The 23540-nt window shown below is 34.6% G+C and overlaps 1 protein-coding gene across 7 annotated transcripts in view; it reads right to left on the reverse strand.

Moving 5' to 3' along the window:
• Positions 1 to 23540, reverse strand: part of LOC114052489 (transformation/transcription domain-associated protein) — a 169861-nt gene that overhangs the window by 129268 nt on the left and 17053 nt on the right. For 3 of the 7 annotated variants that reach the window (XM_027875134.1, XM_027875133.1, XM_027875130.1), the window contains exons 11-25: positions 23097 to 23193; positions 21459 to 21597; positions 17221 to 17299; positions 15968 to 16202; positions 15213 to 15537; positions 15016 to 15113; positions 14377 to 14571; positions 13744 to 13935; positions 10969 to 11134; positions 9601 to 9857; positions 8310 to 8510; positions 6495 to 6646; positions 4453 to 4652; positions 1173 to 1390; positions 840 to 1046 (exon numbers count right to left, since the gene is read on the reverse strand). In XM_027875134.1, the coding sequence (XP_027730935.1) occupies positions 840 to 1046; positions 1173 to 1390; positions 4453 to 4652; positions 6495 to 6646; positions 8310 to 8510; positions 9601 to 9857; positions 10969 to 11134; positions 13744 to 13935; positions 14377 to 14571; positions 15016 to 15113; positions 15213 to 15537; positions 15968 to 16202; positions 17221 to 17299; positions 21459 to 21597; positions 23097 to 23193 (2761 nt within the window). The remainder of the gene's footprint in view (positions 1 to 839; positions 1047 to 1172; positions 1391 to 4452; positions 4653 to 6494; positions 6647 to 8309; positions 8511 to 9600; positions 9858 to 10968; positions 11135 to 13743; positions 13936 to 14376; positions 14572 to 15015; positions 15114 to 15212; positions 15538 to 15967; positions 16203 to 17220; positions 17300 to 21458; positions 21598 to 23096; positions 23194 to 23540) is intronic. The other 4 variants (XM_027875136.1, XM_027875132.1, XM_027875135.1 and 1 more) reach the window with 3 other exon arrangements.

Genomic DNA, 23540 nt, shown 5'->3' on the forward strand with positions numbered 1-23540 from the left:
CAGAATAAGGGAAAAAACAAGGTAGGAGAAAAGTAAGGGAGTAAGATAGCAAAAGGGCAGGAGACTGATTTTCCAAGGCAATATATTGGACATGGAACAGTTTCGAGTTATGGTAAGGTCTAACGTATGAGTATCTTAATAGGTGGATCACATTGAATGGAAATAAAAATGTGAGGAGCTGAGGAATTCAAAAAATGATGGAGGCAGTAGAATATAAACTGATAAGAAGGGATTCTTTATTTTTACCTTTGTATCCCTAATGCTTACCATGTAAGCAAATGCTTAATGAAGGTTTGAAAACAGAACTGGCAGGACTCTATTTTTACATTCTTATCCAAAAATATTTAGTCTTTATGAATTCTATTAAGTTTAAATCTAGTGGTCTTCATATTCCTTTATTTACTAACAGTTACAGTCTCATCAACACTGCCTTTCACTTGAGGACTCTGAACCATGAAACATCCAAGTACTGATGCTTGGCAAATCAGACGCAATTTTTATCCAACTAAATCTATCTATCTATCTATCTATCTATCCAACTACAATTTACTAACAACCAGCAGAGTAAACTTTCTGCTCTGCTGTCTTCATAAAAGGTCGAGAACACTATTCTCAAGGCAGCATATTCGGTTTTTGGGAAAAACAACTGTACTTTTGATTTTTAAAATACCTTGACAATCATATAACACCAATTGGTAAAAGCTGCAAGAAACTGACTATTAAAACTAAAAGAAATCTCTATGAATCAAAACCACTGAATTATCTGAATAGTACACTAACACTATGCAGTAATCAGTTACTATATAAAAATCAAAAGTACAAGTTGAAATAATCCATACATTAAATACCTCTCCAGTCAGGTCCATCATCACAAAAAGAAGTGCTTTGAGGAAAGTCTGTTGGTTCTGGAGGACCCAGATGAGAGGCAGTCGTTCCATGAGGAATTTAATAGACACCACACCCCCTAGTTTTGCATACCAAGCTTGTTCATAACAGCAAGCACACAAACGTTCCACAATGTAAGAAAAGAGTGGGAGCTGACAAGCCTGAAAAGAAAAAACATCACAAATAAATGCTCTGTGTGAGTATGCCAAATAGCAGATATTTAACATCTTTACAAATGCACAGAAATCAGAAGTAGAATAAATTTCACCAATAAATAGCATACTTACCCTTTCCTTTGAGCCCAGGATGATACTTGCTACATCAAATATCACAGCTAGAGCTACCTCCCCTATTTTACAAAGTTCCTTCTCCTCATATGCCATGCAAATGGCTATTGCATCAATAAGCACCAAAGGATCCATTCCCTTTGACCCATTTTCTTCACTATGAAACATGGCTGTGCTGGGTTGACTTCCCACCTGATAGCATTGCAGCAAAAAAGGACCTAAAGTAACGTTGTAAGGAGGAGGCAGAGAACAGAGATAAATAATTATAGATTTTTTAAAAATCAAAGTGACCAAAAATAAAACCCAACAGAATTCTACTGCTTTTATAATAATAGACATCTACATGACACTTTCCACATTTTTAATCTCATTAGAGCTTCTGAAAAAACACAGGAAGAAGATCCTACAGACATTTTTAAATTCCACATGAAGAAGCTAAGACATGGCAATATTAAGGGATTTTGTTTTAATCACATAGCCAGCAAGGATCAAAGACAGGATTAGAACTTGGGTCTTCCTGCCTACCCAGCAGCACCCTATTATGCTACTACCTCTCTTTTACTTGTCTAAGTATCTCTCATGAGCCTGCAAACTCTACAACTCTGAAGTTATCGAGTCATGAGAATTCAATACTGGCACCCTCAAGTCTAATTCCTTTAAAATGTATAACAAAAATCACATACAAACCATATGTGTTTTAACTGTTTTTCGCTATACAGCACGCCACTATCATTTCAATCAAAGCTAAGTTAACATTTTTAATAATAATTCTTAAATGGCCAATGAAAGATAGTAGCTACAAAAATTTTAAGAGCTACATTATAAAAATGATTAATTTCTATACTTGGGTCTTTTCTGTCACACACACAAAACTTATCACTATCATAGAGAGCATCATATTCAGTTGTGATGGACACCAACACTTACTAGACAAGCACTAAAAACAGCCGATAAAATGCCTCCAACGTACTTAGCATGGTGCCAGGCAGTACTGCGGAGGATGTTGTTGTTTCTGTTTTTGTTTTTTTTGTTTTTTTAACCAGATCTGTGATTTTTTCAGTGAAAACAACTCCTAAGAAAGCACTTCCTCTACCAACACAGACTGGCACTTTCTCTACAACCTATTGCCTTAGGAAGTTGCCAGGAGCCTGGCCATCATACAGGCAGTACCTATCAGAATCAGGACTGGAATTCAAGTATTCTTGACTAACTTCCAGGCCAGTTCTCTATTATCTCTGCCAATGGTGTCAAACACAAATAGAAAAGGGGCCACAAAAAGGTACATAAGGATCCCTGCAAGCCATATGTTAACTTAGAAAACCACAGACATTGTATTGTATTTTTATTTATTTTCATTTATTTATTTATTTAGTTAATTAAATTTTTCCTGATTACATTTAACTCTCATTCTAGCCACCCGTGTTGACACCTCTGTCATAATGAGCCTCACTGTAGGGCAACCTGGGGTAAATACATCACCCAGGAGTTAAGGTAAAATGTCGAGGAGACCCAAGAAACATTATAAATAACTGTATTATCCCACTGGAATATTCCAAAAAGTGGGAGTGTTAATGAAAAATTGTTATGTACCAAATAAAATTTTCTGTATATAAAATTAAGCCATTTTATTTCCAACATATACAGGCATGGTAAATGCTATAATTTATGTCCTTTCAGCTTGATTAGGGGGTATAGGAAGGTTTACTATAAGCCCTACTGCAGGGGATAACTCCACAAATTCAGTCAATGCCAGAAATAAGTTTGCAATCTAGTTGTGGAGATCAAGTTAACGTAAATGAAACAATTGTATGGTACTAAATACATCTGCAGAAGAGTATACAGAAGGAAGAAATCATTTATATGGGTTTATCGAACTACAATTGGCTGACGCTGAGTTAAGCGAGCAGAACCAGGAGGACATTGTACACGGTAACAGCCACATTGTGCAATGACTAATTTTGATGGATTTAGCTCTTCTCAGCAATGCAAGGATCTAAAACAATTTCAAAAGACTCACAATGGAAAATGTTATCCACATCCAGAGAAAGAACTTCCAAATCTGAATGCAGATGGAAGCACACTATTTGCTCTCTTTTTTTGTTGTTTTTTTTCTTCTTTCTCATGGTTCTTCTCATTGGTTCTAATTCTTCTTTACAACATGACTAATGTGAAAATTTGTTTAATATGAATGTATATGTAGAGCCTATATCAGACTGTACACTGTCTTGAAGAGGGGAAGAAAATTTAAAACTCAAAATCTTATGGAAGTGAATGTTGAAAACTAAAAATAAATAAATTAATTAAAAAAATACAACTCCGAGGTACTACCTCACACCTATCAGATTGTCTAATACAACAGAAAAGGAAAATGACAAATGTTGGAGGGAATGTGGGAAAATTGGGACACTAATGCGATAGATTTGTGAACTGATCTAACCATTCTAGAGAGCAACTGGGAATTATGCCCAAAGAACTATAAAACTGTGCATACCCTTTAACCCACCAATACCACTCCTAGGTCTGTATCCCAAAGAGATTTGAAAAAAAAAGAGACGAAAAGGATCTATCTGTCCAAAAATATTTTATAGCAACTCTTTTTGAGGTGGCCAAGAAGTGGAAATTGAAGGTATGCCCATCAACTGAGGAATGGCTGAACACGTTGTGGTATATGATTACGATAGAATACTATTGTGCTATAAAAAATTACAAGCAAGATGCTTTCAGAAAAACCTGGAAAGATTTACATGAACTGATACACAGTAACAGCAATATTGTATAATGATCAACTGTAAATGACTTGGCTATTCCCAGAAATACAAACATCCAAGACAATTCCAAAGGACTTATGATATAAAATGCTATTCACCTCCAGAGAAGAAACTAACGGAGTCTGAATGCAGACTGAAGCATACTATTCTTTACTTTATTTTTTTTGTGAGGGGTTTTTGGTCTATGTTTTGTTTTATAACATAACTAACATGGAAATGCTTTGTATGACTGACCACACATGTATAACCCTGTATCAAATAGCTTGCCATGTCAGGGAAGGGATAGGGGACGGAGACAAGGAGAGAATGTGGAACTCAATTTTTTTTAAAAGAATGCTAAAAATTGTTTTCACACTTAACTAGAAAAGATTAAATATTTTTTAAAAAGACTTGACATATCAGTAATATTACTGAAGTGCCAATTATTGTATAGCTTCAGTTTAAGAATATTTCAATTTATTCAACTACATAATTTACAATAAATTCAAGTGACTTTAACACACTGTACTTACCGCACTGTTGGGCTACTGCTACCATAGTATAGTGACGAATTAAGCTGGCTACAAAAGGCAGAGCACTAGGTCGAAGATCCTTGATGACAGCAGACATGAAAGCACCAGTCAATGCTTGTTCAAAAGTTTTGCGGGCTGGAGTATCCTGTGCTTTGTATCGATGTGAAATGATTACACTGGGTATGGACTTCTCTGTAAAGCTAAAAGACAAAATTACATCTATTGTCATAACCCTGCATAACTATACTGGCAGTTCAACCATGACCATTACAGGTTTCACTGACAACTTGCTCCCACTTCCTTCTTGTTCAGATAGCACTGACTCAACTCATTTACTCCACCTTTAATTTTTGCAGATCCTAGTCTCAAACAGGATAGATGGTTCAACTTTACCATGAACATTTACAGTCAACAATTCAAGAGAGGAAATACATATTTCAAAGAATATGTACACAGCCAACAAAATAAAAAGTAATCACACAATGGTATTTTCAATATTTTTATAATTATTTTCTATTTTAAAAGAAAAGACATTTGTTCTTTATCTGTGAGGACTACAATGTTATTAAACAAGTCAAACCCCAAATATCAGATTATGAAACTCGGAACAATGCTCAAGAAAGATCCAATATATACATATTTACGTTACAAATTGAACCAAAAAATTTTCATACTATATTAATAAGAAAATCACACCAAAAGAACAAATAATTACAGATATGTTTTATGAGACTCTTCAAAATCCTAAAAGGCATGGCTTCCCCCTGCCTAACTTTTTTTATGTAATACCTGAAATATGCTTTTGATGCTGAAAAATTTTCAGTTTAGTATAAAAAAAAATCAGGAATTTTAATATAAAAATGACACATACATTTTCAATGAATGTTCTCTTCTTCTTCCCCTCTGGATACTATTCCCATTATTAAGCCTTGTTCACAGATTTTACCACCCTATAGGCATGGTGAAGACTTAAAACTAAAAAATAGGTTGAAAGTGCCTTCTTAAACTTCAGTTGTTACACGCTGCTACTATAGAACCTGCAATCTTTCTAATTACTATGAGAAGAAATTTATTATTCAGTAGATACAAATTACTAAGTAGATATAAACAATCTACTAACTAAAAATTTTTTCCATGATTTTAAGAAAATCAAATAAAACATGATAATGAAATCACATTGTTTAAAAATCAAGGGGCAGCTAAGTGGCTCAGTGAATAGAGAACCAACCCTGGAGTCAGGAGGACTTGAGTTCAAATCTGACCCAAGACACTTGAAACTTACTAGCGGTATGATCCTGGGCAAGTCACTTAACCCTGATTGCCTCAGGAAAATAATGAATAATAAAAATAAAAATCAAGAACTATTTTTTTCATACTAAAAGGACGTATATATTATTAAGCAATAACATACAATGGACTCTTATTATAGAGAATTCTTATCTGTAAAGTGGGTTCTTCTTAGATCTCACACAAAAGGATTTAGTTACCAAAGAAATCATTTTATAATATAATGTGCTCTCACCCATAAAGTGGTTCTACGGAATGTGCTGTAAGGGCATGTTAGAGCAAAGTTCCACTGTACCACATCCTTCCATTTTAACATTTTAAAATGGAATATGTTGTCTGATGTGAGTGCAATGGGTCCATTATCTCATTGTTCAGGATGCTTCACGTAATTATTAATGGAGTCTATGGTTACATTAACTTTTTTGGCAGTCACACTTTTGGCTCATACTAAGCTTTTATTCAATTAAGTAATAATTGGTTGTCCAGCCAGCCAGTGTGTCAAGAGTACATAGGCAGAAGACAATCTGTTGATGGCATTATTTACGTGTCATCTAAGCTTGAAATGTCAATGTTATATTTGACTCCTTACTGTTATCGTAATGATTGAATGATAGCTTCATGTGTTACTAGGTAAAAAAGGTCACTTTCTAAACCTGAAATTTTGCTCAATACCAGAGTAGATGAACTCTCTATCCCTAATTTCTAAACAAAATTTATATATCACTCCATTTGATAGTCTGAAATTACCAACATACTTTGGATGTGCAAGGAGCTGATATAAGGCATGTTTATTATCATCCAAATTCATCATGGCCACCAAGAAGCATTTTATTACTTCCCATGCTTGTCTCCGATAGTATGGTTCTGTGTTTGCACTTTTCAGGCAGTCCAAAGCAGTTTCAATGGCCTACAATTAAAAATAACAAGGCTTTTGACACATATATGTATATGTAAATATATACATATATATGTACGATATTAAAGAGTACTTTACTAAAAGCTCTATAATACCCAAAAGCTTAACAATATCCACCTAAAGGAGCAATGAAGCCCAATATATAACAATAAAGCATCATCAAATGAAACCTGTAGAGGAAATACATTAGAAAAGAGGAAAATATATAAAATAAAGAATTTCATCGTTTAGTTGATTATAAAATGAAATTCAATTATTTGTGCCTAAATAGTTAATTAGATTATGCAATTTAAATGACCTCTAAAGGTCCCATCTTACAGAGAAATGAGTATTTTCCCCTTTGGAAAAAAGTATTTTTTATTTGTCTAATTAACTATGCTCTCAACACCTATCAAATCACCCAACATCACCTCATCAAAGTTCCAACAAAAAGAACAGTGAGCTTTTTTCAGACCAGTGAAGAGAAACTTTTCTTGCTACGGAGTAAAAGGAAAGATGAATTTTTTATGATTTCATTATATTTCCATTGTTTTTTAAAGTTTTTTCAACATCTATGAAGTGTAATATAAATAAGATGCTTTTACCTATTAATCATATGGTAAAGGTAAGACAAATAATTTGGAATTCTTTAAACCTTTTCACTCAGTTTTAAAATATGTTCACTATTTTATCAATAATAATCACTGAATAATCTAAATTACTATTAAGAGACTGATTTAAAGTTTAATTATAATAGAGGGGGAAATTTTTGTTCTATTACCCTATTTTACGTCCTAAGCATGACACAAATGGCTATTACTGAAGCACACTGTGAAATTATGATTTTTGAACATTTTGCCAAATTAGTAATATTAGTAAACTATTAAAGCTATTATTCCTAATTTTAGTAACATATTCCCCATCAATGTTTGAATTCATAATAATTGTTTTTAAAGTGCTTTCTAGCAAGCATTTCTTTTTTATTAATGTACGATAAAAAATAACTTTCAAGAATAAGAATTAGTGACCGATTTTGATAAATATATCCGATGGCACTGAGAACAATCACTCAAGATGGGCAAACTCAAAGAAAATATGAGGGAGAATTAAGGGCAACATCAACATGAGAATGTATTGTGAACCGCTGAATATGATCAAAACAGAGAAGCATCAAAAGTAAATTAAACAAAATCACATAAAAGGGCTATGACAATGTAAATGGAAAGAACAAAAGAAACAATGATATAAAATTATAATGACCTAGTCTGACCCCAAAGACCAAATTTATCTCTCCCCTACATCTTTGCAGAAGACTGGGAATAACTGTATGAGAGCCATGGAAGTGAATACTGCAGGTAATAATGTATACTAAATATAATTTTTTTATATATAGGTTAGTTTTGCTCAACTTTTTCATCATCCTTTTTTATTTTCTATTATAAGGGATGACTTTTTGGGAGGGATTAATATGAGGGATTCTGTCAGAAATGAAGTAAAAACAAAAGATATGCATAAAATTTTGTTGTTTTTTAAAAGGGCAAACCACCTACCAGTGTTCTTTTTCAAGTTATAAGTCTCACTTCACCCCTACCTCATATGCACATCCATAAAATGTGGAGTTCTAAAATTTTTAATTTTAAGAAAATTAAGTAACCACAAAAACATTCAACTTTACCTTTTCCATTGGAAGCTGAATGGATGCTTTGCAATCTGAAAACTCTACTGTGATACTAGGTCCCTGAATTTCAGTTACAACATACTGAAGCTTTTGAGATTCCTTTAACATTTTCCTGTTACTTCCACCAAATTTACCAAGTACCCTGTAGGCCACATGAGAAATGCTATCTGCAGGATTTCTTAAGGTACGCCACAAAGCCTAAAATCAAAGAAATATTTTTAAACACATGCAATTTTCAAATTTCATCACAATGTCATAAATCTTTAAATACATGTTCCAATTTACTTCACAGAATTTTCAACAAGTTTAATAAGACTTGGGAAAAAAAGTTGAGAAGTAAATCAAAGATCACTACATTTCTGAATTTAGTCTTTTAAATCAATTTGTTTCCTTGTCAATTACTGGACTATAGTTATAGTCTTAGATTGAATGTATTACTTTCCTCCATGAATAGGACCATGCAAGATTCCAACAGCTCTTATAACTCTTGGTTTAAGCTATTTTTTAATTAGATCAATAACAAAAGGCAAGGAAGTTGTTTTCATTTTAGATACTAGGGATTTGAAACTTTAGTTTATAAGCAAAGTAAGAAGTGTCTTCTGAAATGTTCCTGTTTATTATTTTTATTGTTAATACCAACAATTCACATTTACATAACATATCAGAGATTACAGAAAACAGATCTCAGTCTTGTAAAACAGGTTATCATCCTCATTTTACTATTGAAGAAACTGAGGCTCAGAAAGCTTAAGTGCCCAAGATCACAAGACCAGTAGGTATCAGGGCCTGTATTTAAACTCAGGTCTCCTGACTCCCAATCAATGCTCTTTCCACAATAGCATGCTGGCTCTCTATTGTTCAGCCCCTTCCACTATTCTTCTGCCATGGAAAAGATAATACTCTATTTTCCACTTCTTCAAATAAGCAATGGGTATTATTTACATATCTAAGTCATCTGTACTTTCAGAAGCCATACAGAATTAAAATAAGAAGAGCTGACTTTCATTCTATCCTTTTGGTACTGTGAATATAAAATAGGACAATTAAATCAATTTCCATATGATTTTCAATTACCAGCCCATTACAATACAGAATATGTGAAAACTTATAAAATACACATAACATAAAGAATGCTCTACAGTAACTCTTCATGTACCAGAGAAATCCACAAAAGTAAGCTGAAAATTGTAACACCTACTTTAGACAGAGCCTAATATAATGGCTTGACAGCATAACTAAAAATTTAAGTTTCAAAATGAAAATAACAGATACAACAACCTGATATTACCTGCATGAGTTCAGCCCTCACTGGCTGAATGTGATCATACAGAAAGTCTGGTTGGAGATTATCTACACATAATTCAAGAGTCCGAAGGCCTTGGCTAACCAATGTTTGGGATCCATTAAGAGCAGATACTAAGGGATCCATTAACATTGGTAGATATGGTAGAAGAGAGCTCAGTCGAACTGGTACAGTAAGACATAGTTCCACAAATAAATCTTTCATGTGCTGCTTGTGGAGGCCACTTTGTAACATATTAAGTCCTAAAAAGGAGGAAAAAATTTAAAGTAAAATTAATTTTAAAATATTTAGTTAATAATAATAGCTAGAATTTATATGGCACTTAAAGGTTTTCAAAACAATTTACAAATATTGCCTCTCATTATCTTTACAACAACCCTGAGAAGTAGTATTTTCATTTTATAGATGAGGAAATGGAGATAGACAGCGATTAAGTGACTTTCTCAGTGTCACACAACTAGCAATGTTTGTCTAAGGTTACATTTGAACTCAGGTCTTCTAAATTTCAGGTTCAGTACTTTCTATGTATGAGGGCACCTAGCTTTCTCATTCATAAATACTTAACATGATTAAGTGCTTAAAATATAAGTGTGTGAAGGAGTAAGGAATGTATGGAAGAAGTTAGGAAAGACAAGAAAGTAACTTTTCAAAACACAATCAGTTCACATAAATATATCCATACAGGGCTTTCGATTTATCAGCTAGTAAATAATACTCAAGTACAAATACAAAGTAACTTACTTTCTTTATTTCTCATTTTGATTATCCCTTTCCAACATGGTTGTGTTTCTCTGGTCTAGTGTTAAAACCAGAAAATGTAAGGCTCAAAAATGTAAGCAACATCTCATCAGGGAAATCAGGACCATCCCCACCCCCACCCCCATCATCAGTTCCTACATAATCCTGAAAATACCACAACTTATTTCAGCAGCCTCACTTTACAGCCTCTGTGCCCTTAAAGTATTAAATGGTGATCCTCTATAATTCTAAGGGTTTATCAGTTACACAGAGATGAGTAGCTGCCAAAAGGGATAGGGAATTGATCTGTGATTTCATTGTCGGAGGGAAGCCCTTGGGTGAGAAAACTCCTTAAAGCAATACAGAATAATATCTTTTCTATAACTATATCAAATTCCTTAAATCCAACAGAGGTCAACATTTTCTCTGCAACATCACAGAGAATTGTCTGGGACACCAAAATGCTAAGTGACTTGCCCAATGTGTCAGAGGAGGGACTTAAACCCAGGTATTCCTGCCTTCTAGGCCCATTCTCTATCCACTGTATTACCAGAAAAAAGGAATTAAGTGTTGGAATGAAACAAGATTAAAGACAAGCAAAATGGTTATTCTGACCTTGCAACAGGTTTGGTAAGAGAGGCAAGAATTCCTGATAGAGAAGATCATGGCTACCCCCGCCAATGGAACGAAATAACGCTCGAAGGAGCAGGAAATAGTTGTAAGGCTCCTTGGCCGTCTGTGCAAGTTCCATAGAGCTGTTCACAATCTTGTGCAAGTGGGGCTAAGAGATTTGAGATAAAGGTCAATAAACAGACAACAAAGAGAAAGGTCAACGAACAGCAATATCTTTAAATCATCATTATCAACATCACACCGGACTCAAAGGTTACATGTAATCCAATAAAGGCAAAAGCTAATTTTGATAGATTTGTACTAAATACACACAGCAATGCCTAGGGGTGGGGGGGCGGCGCCAGAGAGAAGTTAATCACTGTCGTTCGCCAAATTAGACCTAAATTTATGAAAAAATGTATTGATCCAAATACATATTTCCTATCAAAGTTAGCCAATATAAAACCCAAATGCGGTATATGATCTACTTTTAAGTCTATATTTACGTGTGATTTTTTTTTCTTTTAAAGAAATTACAATCATGAAACAGTCTTGGGTCTTCATTTTTCCTGACATCTAAAAGTCATAAATACTCTGCCTCATGAAGTCTCTCATCAATCAGTTCAAATTTTCAACTGAACGCCCTATCACCAATCAATAATTTTATTACTGGATTGATCCTTAGAGGTCATTAACTCCAACTATCCCATTTTCAGTTGAAGAAATTGAAGGCGAGGGAGGTTAACTGACTTTCCCAAGGATTCCTAAGTCCTATTTTATTTATTCTTTCCATTGATTCAAAAGTACAGTAGGACAAAAAGCAGAAAAAGCAATCACAAGGTACATATTCTCTTAACACTTTTCTTCAAGATCAAGGTCCGCACTGTTAAATTTTGAACCATAAATATTTGGAATAAATTGTTTTAAAACAATTATCCTTTGATTTCATGAGATACAAGAAAAAATATGCCAACATATTTTGATGTCATTCTCAATTTAATTTTTTTAAAAAACTAAAGTTTAAATCCCCAATCCCTAGGTAGAGATTAGCTAGCAATAAAACCAAAGGCATTATAATCTAGGTAAAAAATTCAACAGATATTCATTGTAGTCCTAGTTCTTTCTTAAGTCACTAAACTCTAGACCTATTTCTCATTTTTCAAACAGTAGGTAGTGCTACCTTACTCACAAGGTGAGAAATTTTTTAAAATGGATGTGATAGCATTCTGAATGATTGGTGACTTTTTTTTTTTAAAACTGTTTCTAAATACAAGGAGTATTTTTCCTCTCCTTTTGGACTTATGATTTCATTGCTATAAGGAACCCGAAGGGGTGAGGGGGAGGAAACTCTTTCTACCATAGCAGCTCTACAACCATCTGATTTATCTCAGAGAACTGCCGAAGGCACTGTATCATGTAACTTTCTGACTTGTAACTTGACATGTAACTTACACGACCTGTCAACAGTCACACAGTAAATGAGTCAGAAGAGGGACTTGAATCTAAGATTTCCTAATTCCAAAGGAAGCTTGCCAGTCACTATATGATCTGACTCTCCAATGTAAAGTATTGCTCTTTATTATTAAAACCATAGTGGGAAACCCTCTTTGAGTAGATTAATTAACCTGCACTTCCTAAAAAAAAAACATTTCTGTGCAGAAGCCTTTTAAGTTTTTTGCCCTGGAGTCCCAGTAGATATTTTATTATTCACCTACGTCTAGAGCACAACAAGTTTAAAGCTTCAAATTATTTTCTGTAACAGTCTACACAACAAAGGTCACAGATAAAAGGAATACATTCTCCACAGTCAATCAAATATTTGAGTACCTACTACATGCAGGACACTAAAAACCTCACAAGGTTTCAAACATTTTCAAACATATTTCATTTGCCTTCTATTTAACTACGGACACCAAGTATTATAGCCTTGGTACAAAAACTGACACTGTTAGTGTTTGAACACTTCACTAACAATAAAGAGTATTTTTATGTTTTATGCCTACACCTGAGTTGTCATTCCTTATATAATAAAGAGCTATATTTCTCTATTAGGCCATAGGTTTCCCTATGGGAAAAGGTTTCTCTTTGAACACAGCAGATGATACTGTCTGACCTTAAGAAGAGATATATTTTGCAACAAAGGGAGAAAATGTATTTTAAAGATGCCTTTGTTATGCTTCTCATATTGAATTCTCCAAAACTGAACCACAAGTCACTTACTTACATGCTGGAAAAAAGATATTCATCTATAAATGTAGCCTAGGCACAGATCTGAACATTAAGCCTTCAAGTTTCTTCCATTTCAATTCATGTAAGATTGTTCATATTCTGAACTTGTAAATGAGGAGCATGTTGTGAGGCATCATGGCACAGTGAAGAAAAGGCCACCGGTCACAAAGCTCTAGGTTCAGATCCTGCATCTAATATCACGTGTGACCACAAGCAAGATACTTAATTTCTCAAGGTCCCTAGAGACCTCTCCAAGATTATAAATTACAGATGAGTTGCCAATCTACATGGTAGAAAGAGTTTCAACCACAAGAATCCTCACAATGATGAAATCAAGGGTCTGGACCAAAAAAAAAAAAAAAAAGCAGTACATTCAATGTTTTTATTATACAAGGATATTTGCTGGGTTTTTATTATGCAAGGATACTTACTACCTTAAGCAGTTTTTTTCAAATGTTAAAACAGTAGTTTAAGTAAGTTTTCCAATAGTGGATTGTTTTAATAATCAACTGTGTGTTCAAGTGCCACTTAAGTCAAAATAAGCTTTACCTTCAGCATTTGTTCATTTTCAGCTGCAAAGAGAGAAACTGAGCCAAATACCAACTTGAACAGCTTGAGATACAGATTGGAGAGTTCTACATTAGAGCCCATTTCTGGCAGTCGATCAAGGAGATACTCCACAAGAATTGTAGCAAACAGAGCAGAGGTGGTAGGATTCGCCAAGAAGGAATTAGCAACTATCTGTGAAAACAAGAAATTCAGATGACAAAAATAATTCCTTTCCAAAAGTGATTGCAAGATAAGGTAATTAGCTTAAATAAATGAATGCCATATTGAAGCTCACAAAATTAATTACCTATCAAAGAAGAATGAAATATTTCTACAAAGAATGAAGTATTTTTACAACATTAATAGAAATGTTTCAGGCATTTATTTTACGTAAGCTTAACTCCCACTGAAAAATCATTCAACATCAGGACACTAATACTAACAAAAGATATTAGCTCAAAATCATCTGCTGCTTTTCAGGTACATTATTTTCTAAATTATACATGGCTTAAAAATAATCCTTTGAACTCTGCCCTTTTAAGGAAACTTTAAATGTTTTAAAAACTGATTTCCAAATTACTGAAAAGCATACAGTATTTATATATGGGAGGATACATGAAAATTATTTTATACCTGAAGAGCATAATTTTTTGAGATTCTTTCCACCATATAAGGGACTGTAGTTTGAAAGATTTCTTTAAATGTTAATGGATTCATCATAGTGAAGACCCCTGCAAAATGTTCCAACACTTCCTTCTCTTCTTTCATTCTAACTGTCTGACAGTTAGCTACTCGAATGTATGTCTGTCCATTTCCTGCTATCTGGACCTGGAACAGGAAAGAAATACATGCATCTTTTATTTAACTCACTTGAGAATGAAAATATTTGTAAGTCAAAATACAATTACATAACAAATTCTGTTAAATATGATCACTGTTGTATTCACCAAAAGCACTACAATTTTAAAAATGCCCTAAAAAAAACCTCAATCTTGTACAGTTACATTTATAAACTTTAGAAAAAAATTTTTATGAAAGAATGCAACTTTACTAAGTTGTTCAACACCAGGAAGAGACTAAATCTAAAGTTACACTCTCCCTTAAGAAAAAAATAAAGATTTTCATAAAGAGACTTCTCTAAGTGCAATTCCATTCTATGATGCTAGAATGCATGTTGAGCCCTATGAGTATAGGGCTTATAAAGTCTAAAAATGTCTAATTCTATGTGGTGTTTTCATTCGTAACAGCTTAGTTCATCACCATGTTACTCACCTGATAAATATCTAAAGCCTGCATTGCATATTTCACAAGCTTTATGTAAATCTGTGTCTCTTTGGGTTGGAATTGTTTGTTGGGAATGAATTGAGCTTCTGGAAGAAAGATTACATGACAAATTAAAACCACAAAAAAATTGTTAAAGTCTTAGGCAAATGCTGTATTTTATCTAGTAATTTAAAGTGCAGAATTACCACCAGGTGCTTTACATGAAGTTATTCCCCATGTAATCGTCTTGACTCCACAGACCAAAGTTTTTACCAAACTTCGACAATCTGTAACTTGGAATGTCTGCTTGTCTTCTTTATCCTTTTCTCCTTGTTTCTCAAATACAGGCACTGGTGCTGGAGCTACAGGTGTGGTAGGGGCTGGTGAAGGTGCAGGAGCAGGTGCTGTGGGAGCTGGAGGTACCCCAGGCAAAGCTGCTTCAGTTGCTCCCAGTTCTGACTGAGGTTTACACTTTTTAAAAATGGCAGACAACTGATACCGAGCAATGGTATGGAATTTCAGAACAAAAACCTGAAAAGGGAGGAAATTAATATGATGGTTTCAAAAGAACAAAATTACCTTGAACATACCAAAAGTTACCTTCCAAATCAAATTAGTTCAGCAAATGAAAGGCAAAAAATTCCAATAAAACAATATAACAAAAGGGATTTTTTGATTCTCTTCAAAAGAAGTGACAAGTATTTGGTATAAAAACCAACTGCTTTTAAAAACATCTACTCATTTTTAACATACCTAAATATTGTATTTTACCTGAACATGTGCAATATACCTACACGTATCCTATAAGGTAAACTCAGTAATTTGCTATATGAAATACTGGCCAGTAAAGAGATACTTTGGAATCCAAAGTTTGGAAGCTTTGGGAGCACTTATTAAAATACTTTGGGAATGCTTATTAAAATATATTTCTTTCACTTAATTTCTCATAAAAAATCCATACCTCTAACATCCTCATTAGAATATCTCTCCCATTTCCATTTTCCTGCTCACTTTTGGAGCGAATGCAATCTACCAGGTTTAACAAAAGTTTGCAAGACATAGTCTGGATACTGCTAGGTAATGACTCATCATCAATGTTCTTGGCAAATAGCTGGACTGCAAGGGAGAGGTCATTGAGAGGTAAATGCTGACGGACATGATGCACCAAGTCTGCCAGTGTGCTGTATGCAAGTGGCCTAGAAGGGGAAAAAAATTTATTAGTTTTTAGGCCTATTTACTGGTGTATATTACATGGACATTTATAAATACCATAATCAATTTGTTATCATCTCATTTTTCCCTAGTAAGATAACTCTACAGGAAGGCAGTGCACCAGTGAGGTCAAACCTAGACTTTACCGAACAATTTTACAACTCTTTCCATTTTTCATCTAATAATTTTAACGATGCCTTTTGAAAGCTGGTAGTTTTTTTTCAAACTGAGTTTTATAAGCTTTTGTTCAACAACAGCACTCCAATGGACAATGAAATATATAATTAGCCTAAGGAAAAAACAATTACTAGGCTTGATCATGCATATGCCCATTTTGTGGCTCAAAAAGTAGAAATAGTACATATCAATTAACATTTTCTTATTCTGTGGTACTTTACCATAATGTTCAGACGATTAAGTTCTAAAAAGACTTTGTATGTCGCCATAACACCCCAAGCTACAAAATAACTTTTAATTTGTTCTCTAATAATAGAATATTTTACAAATTCAGACTCTTCTAAACCTCTTCAAGCAGATGGTCAAAACGTTCTTCAAACTACCTAAAGACTCCTCACTCACACTTCACTACTCAGAGCTACAAGGCTTCTAAAAGCAACACTCTGTCTGCAATTGTACTCATGAAAATTAAACCAAGCAGATATTTAAACACTATTTGGCTTAACAAAAATAGTAAGATAAAAATACAGAAAAAAACCTAATAATCAAAAGGAATTTTTCAAGTGTTCTACATATAATTCATGTTAACAATAAACCAACTCTCACTTTTTGCATTATCTCTTTATGTCTGGGCACTATATCAGCTGATTTAAAGTGACAACATCCTCTTTTAAAATTCCTACATTTCTAAATCTCATGGTAATTTAAGGACACATGTAAATTTAATTTGCAGGTTCTAGAATTGTTATATACTCCAAAGAGGAAATATCACAAATTACTATTAATAGCAAGTATCCAACTAGATACCATAGGGTTAGTTCATACCTCAGAGTCTCTCGAGCAGTATATCCAGAACCAATTAGTATAGATTCATCAAACAGTTTGTCCATGCATGGAATGAATTCTAAAATGCAAATATTTATGGCATCGATTACCAACAAAACCAATTACACATTACATTACTTAAACAGTATTTAACTTAAAGGTCAATTATACAATCCACATTAAAAAGAGGAAAGAAAAAAAAACAGCCCACACTATTTCATTCTGTAAAAATACTGACTTATTCCTTAAGAGAGGTTACACAAAACGTGCTACTAAAAATACAATTTGGGCTATCAGCAAATGCTTTAAAAATTAGACAAACTACTAAGAAAATGTGAATTTATTTTGAAATGTAAAAGGAGGAGTAATTTAATATATGGTCATCCTAGCTATTTTAAGCATGTGTGAAGTTCACTGTGCTAAGCAGCTGTGATACAAAAATTTAAGTGGCCAATAAGTGATACAGGTTGCAGGATTTCAGAGGAAGGACCTGTTGTCTCTGCTTGGTGAAACAGTCAGTCAGTCAGTCAGTCAGTCAGCAAACACTTATTAAGTTCCATACCATATGCCAGACATTGTGCTAAGTGCTAGGGATACAAAGAACGGCAAAAACATGGTTCCTCATCTCAAGGAGTTCCCAGTCCAAGAGGCAAGAAAAGAAGCAAAGAGCTTAAATAATATATACAAATGAATTGGAACTTAATTAATTAACAGGTAAGTAATAGCTAAGGAAGTTCAATGAGGGACCTGGAAGAAATTAAGCTTAATTAAATACTATACAATGTGCATTATCAGGCAAAGGGCAATTTATACAAATGCACAAAGACAGGAAATGACATGTTAAGTTTGGGAGAGGGCTGAACAGGAGCACAACAAGAGTGAAATATGTGTATAGGAAAGTAATATGAAATAAATGTGGAAGCTGGAACCAACTTGTAAAAAGACTTAAATGACAGTCTGAGGCATTTGTATTTTATCCTAGAGTCAACAGAAAGCTCCTCTCCAGGAAGAGCAGAGTGGCTTAGTTACACCAGAGCCTTAGGAAAATTATTTTCCCAGCTACATGAAAAATGGGTTTGAGAGGGGCTAAATTAGACACAGACTCAGTGAGGAGGTCATTTCAATAATCTACGTGACTAATGATGAGGAACTGAACTAAGTTGGTGGCAGTGTGAGTGAAGAGAAAGGGACAGATGTTATGGTGGTAGAATCAGTAGGATTTAGCAATTTGTTAGGTATGGGAAGTGAAAAAGAGGGAAGAATCAAAGGTAACTCCAGAGATCCAAACCTGGCAACTCAGAAGATGGCAGGAAAGCTTGGAGAAGTAGGTCTGGGAAGGGAGGACACGAGTAAATATAACAGATTTGGGGTACTGGCAGGCAATAAATGTAAAGACTATCTCACAATTGGAAATGTGGGACTAGAATTAAAAAGAGGGATTTCAGCTGGATTGAAGAAATTAGGAATCATCTGCATAAAGGTGATAACTGAACCCATGAAAGCAGATGAGATTACAAAGGGTCAGCAGTAGAGAGAGGAAAGGGCCATAGGGAACACTCAAACTTAGGAGACAGGAAATCAGATGACAATCTAAGAAAAGAGCCTAAGGGGTTATCAAACATGTAGGAAGAGAACCAGAAAAGGAAATGTCACAGTATTCAAGGAAGGAGAGTTTTAAGAATTTTAGCAATTAGAAAAACACAGGATCACAGAACAGTGCAGACAGTAACATTATAGATCTAGAGCTGCAAGGGACCTCAGACTTTATTTAATCTACTTGCACATTTTAATTTTATTTTTCAATTTTATTTTTTGTTCCATTCCAAATTTTCTCCCTTCCTATAGCCCTCCCCCAACCAATGAGAAGGGCAAGAAACACTCATCTTACATATGAGAAAACTGAGACCCAGAGAGAAGTGACGTGGCTGAAGTCATGAACCAGGGTTCTTAGATTCAAATCTTGTTCTTTTTCCACCATGCTATGCTGCATCCGTGCTAGATGACTGGTAAACTCTGAGAAAAATGTCAACTAGACGGGGCAGCTAGATAGCGCAGTGGATAGAGCTCCAGCCTTGGAGTCAGAAGGACCTGAGCTCAAATCCAACCTCAGACACTTGACACTTACTAGTTGTGTGACTCTGAACAAGTCACTTAACCCCAAAATGCCTCACCAAAAACCGAAAAAAAAAAAAAAAAAGGCAGCTAGGATTAAAGGGCCAGAAAGCCAGTTCGAAAAAGGTCTACTGAGAAATAATCAAGTGGTGAGAAGTGGAGACTAGAGTCAAGAATGAATTCTCTCTACAAGTTCAGCAAAGAAAGGGTCAGATGATGATAAAGGAGGCCAATTTGAGAGAACAGTGAGGTTCAAGTAAAAGTTTTTTATGGATTCAGAGGAGGCCTGAGCATGTTTGAAAGAGGAGGGAAGGGGCCAATAGGGAAAGATCAATGGGGTAAGCACCTAGAAGAAGAAGGGAATGAGAATCAAAGGCACAGACAGATAGGCTAACCTTTTCAAGGTTCCCTCTCCCTCAAAGTTTGACTCAGTAGAGGAGGGGATGGGAGAAAATGCATGAGTTTCCAGTTAAAACGTAGAGAAGATTAGGGAGTTCATGTGAAATGACCTCAGTTTTCTCAGAAAAGAGGTGAGGTCATCTGGTAAGAAAAGGGGGGACAGGTGACAAGTTTTTGAATAGCATTTTGGGGCTCACTTGGCAATCTCATTCTCTCCCATGGTTTTAACAATAATCCCTTTGAAAATTCTTCCTAAATCTATATCTCTAGCCACGATCTCTCTTACCAGCTTCTGTTGCACATCTCCAACTACTTACAAGACATCTCTCCAAACTGTATGTGCCACCTCACATTTCTATAAGAAAGCTCATTATCTTTTTCCTTCAGCCTACTCCTTCTTCTGATGTCACTATTTCTATCTAAAGTCTCCGAAACCAGTCCCTTGTGTTCAATACTTTGTGTTTGTTTGATTCCTCCCTCTCACCTCTTATACTTATTTAGTAACCAAGTCATATCCATTCTACCATTAAAAGATCTCATAGAAGAAGAAAAAGGCCTAGAGAGATTTAGTGATTTGCCTAAAGCCACAAAGATAATTAGCTTCATAAACAGGATTTTGACTAATCCTCTGCCTCCAGAATCAGTGCTATTTCCACTAGTTTTTATCTCTTCGAAGAAGCCTACTCCTTCATAGCTCCATGGCTTTGCTCATTTATTCCCTATGCCTCATTTCACCTGGTAAATTCCTGCTCATCTTTTAAAGCCCAAAAAAACCACCATGTTTTATACAAAAATTTTCTCTGGTTTGCCACTTCTCCTTTAAGCTGACAAAGAACTTTTATTTTCTAACTTTCAAATGCACTTTTTGTGCAATATTATGTAGTTACACATAGGTGACTTTATCCCACATTTTAGAATGTAAATTTCACAAAGGTAAACTATGTACCTCCCCAAGCACTTAACATAATGCTCTGCACACTTATTAGAAGTTTTATACACATACACACACACTTATGGACTTTTTGCATTAGAAGGAACCTGAAAGGTCAGCTAGTCCACACCCTCCTCATTTTGTAGATGAGGAAACTAAAGGTCCACTTAGAGGAAGTGACATGCAGAACCCAAGTCTCCTGACCACTAATCCAGTGCTCTTTTCACTATGCTATGCTCTGTAGAAATGATCAGATAAAAAAAATGTTTTTAGCTATATATGATAAAAGAAAAAAAAAGACAAAGAAATACTAAAAGCTACTCAGAAGCTCTACAAAGTTCATGTATCTGCTATGGGATTATAAGAAAGAATAGGGACAGCATCTTAGAGGCAGGATAGTAGAGTCATGGCACGGTAAACAGTTTGGAGAATAAAAACATGGAAAGTTTTGATAATCACAAAAGGAAAACATAACTTTGATTTCCACAACTAGATTTACCTGAAGACAGTGATCATGTGACTTTGCATTGGAAGAAGTAATCCAAATCACGGCAATGCTTTTCCGACTACACTCCTCAAGTAAAATGACTTACAGGAAATTAACATTACCTCTTCCAGCCACCAAATTTATGCATCAACAATGAACCTACCCTAGTCCACATACCACTATGCCCAAATTTTTAACAAGTTTTGTGTTTTCTCCAGCAAGCTGAAGATCTAACATAATAAATTAGTGCTGTTAAAATAACCATATGTAATACATATAAATGTAAGCACTGAGAGAAAATGTACATACGGCTCCTTAAATCTGTAGTGAGAATGTGTTTGGCAGCAATGAGAAGCTCCTTTCTAAGATGTGCAGTTTCTGCTGGACAATTTGATAATAACTGTAACATTCCTTTTACCATCTGCTGAGAATATTTTGCCACCAAATCCTACAAAAACAAGAATTAGGAACAACATGTGTAATTATACCTCTGGTGGAAGGAAAAGTAGGTAAAATACCAATTCAAAATGCTCTATAAATTTAACTCAAACTAATTCGGTAAACTAACTGTACATATAACATTATATTAGACTTGTTCAATACCAGCTCTCTTTACTTAATCCAAAAATTAACCTGAAGTGGTGGCTTGTTAAGACCTGTTGAACTTCTGCAACCACACTGAGAGTAAGGACCCTAGAACTTCAATCATTTAATCTTTGCTCAAGCACAGAATAATTCTATGAGATGAAAAACAAAAATAATTTGAACTAGAAAACTGTGAAATGACTGAAAGAAGAATTTAATTTAGAAGTGTTCTCAATAACCTATTTTGTCTAATTTCCTAGATATTTTAAGCTTACAAATTTTATTTCAGGGGCAGCTAGGTAGCAGTAGAAAGAGCACCGGCCCTAAAGTCAGGAGGACCTGAGTTCAAATTCGGCCTAAGACCAAATGCTTGACACTTACTACCTGTGTGACCCTGGGCAAGTTATTTAACCCCAACTGCCTTAAAAAAAAAAATCTCAGATTTCTCGGGGCAGCTAGGTGGCGCAGTGGATAGAGCACCAGCCCTGGAGCCAAGAGGACCTGAATTCAAGTCCAACCTCAGACACATAACACTCACTAGCTGTGTGGCCCTGGGCAAGTCACTTAACCCCACTGCCTCACCTAAAAAAAAAACAAAAACAAAAACAAAACAAAATTTTATTTCAGTGATTTTGGGGGGGGGGGGGGGGGGGGGGGCGAGGCAATTGGGGTTAAGTGACTTGCCCAGGCTCACACGGCTAGTAAGTGTCAAGTGTCTGGTCTAAAACTGGATTTGAACTCAGGTGTTCCTGACTCCAGGACCGGTGCTCTATCCACTGGGCCACCTAGCTGTCCCTTATTTCAATGATTTTAAAGTGAACAAATTATAATGAACACCCAATTATTTAGGACAATAATATTTCCCCAAAAGTACATTTAGTTTTTAAAAAATCTCACAAGACATGAATTAAAAATTATTAAAAAAAAGTTTACGTGGAATGAGTTGGAATCACAATCATTCCATAAAAAATTCTGAGTTTTTTATTTTGAGAATGAACTATTTGAAAAATGGGAGATAGAGCAACTCAATGTTCTCTTGCACTTAATCCACTAGCGAATTAAAATAGATTACATGAGTAATTACTTTTTAAAAAATGAGTAAAATATGAGAATATAGGATAAATTACTTTAAAACCTAACCATGAGAATCAGTTAAACTTGTTTATCATACTTTTCATTTTACAATACTAACTTTTCCACTACAACACATATACAAAAGACTACCATAGTTGCCTAACTCTCCCACACATCTTTGTCATACAATTTCTAAATAGAGATCTAAATACTGACACCTGAAAGTAATCCTACTCCTTCATTCATCCCAAGTTCCACAATAATTATAACTAAAATATTTTAACTTACCTGATAAATTCTTATAATATAAGCTAAAAATGATAAAGTTTTAATCTGAGCAGCAATGAAATCAGCATACAACTCCTTATTGTATAGTTTATGTTGCCTGGAACAGAATCAAATTGGATTTACTGTATTGTACTTTAACTTCTTTAAGTAAATTTAGAATTAATTAAAAGAAGATTGAAGGCTATTATGCCCACAAACATGTTTAATTTTCATAGAGAAATAAAGCAGCAGGAATTTAGGTTCACATGCTACATTATACTTCCATTTAGAGATCACTAAGTAGCCAATGCTTAATACTGAACCCTATTAACCCTGAAGTACTTTCCTAGGAATGAAAATGGTATCCAAATCAACCCACTACAATCAACAAAACAGACAAAGATTAGCCTTGAGAGGTGACTGACAAAGTCAAATAGAGTCTGATTTAATCCTTTGACTACTATC

The sequence above is a fragment of the Vombatus ursinus genome, unplaced genomic scaffold (assembly GCF_900497805.2).
Source record: "Vombatus ursinus unplaced genomic scaffold, bare-nosed wombat genome assembly UNPS02014807.1, whole genome shotgun sequence".
In the NCBI taxonomy this organism is placed as follows: Eukaryota; Metazoa; Chordata; class Mammalia; order Diprotodontia; family Vombatidae; genus Vombatus; species Vombatus ursinus.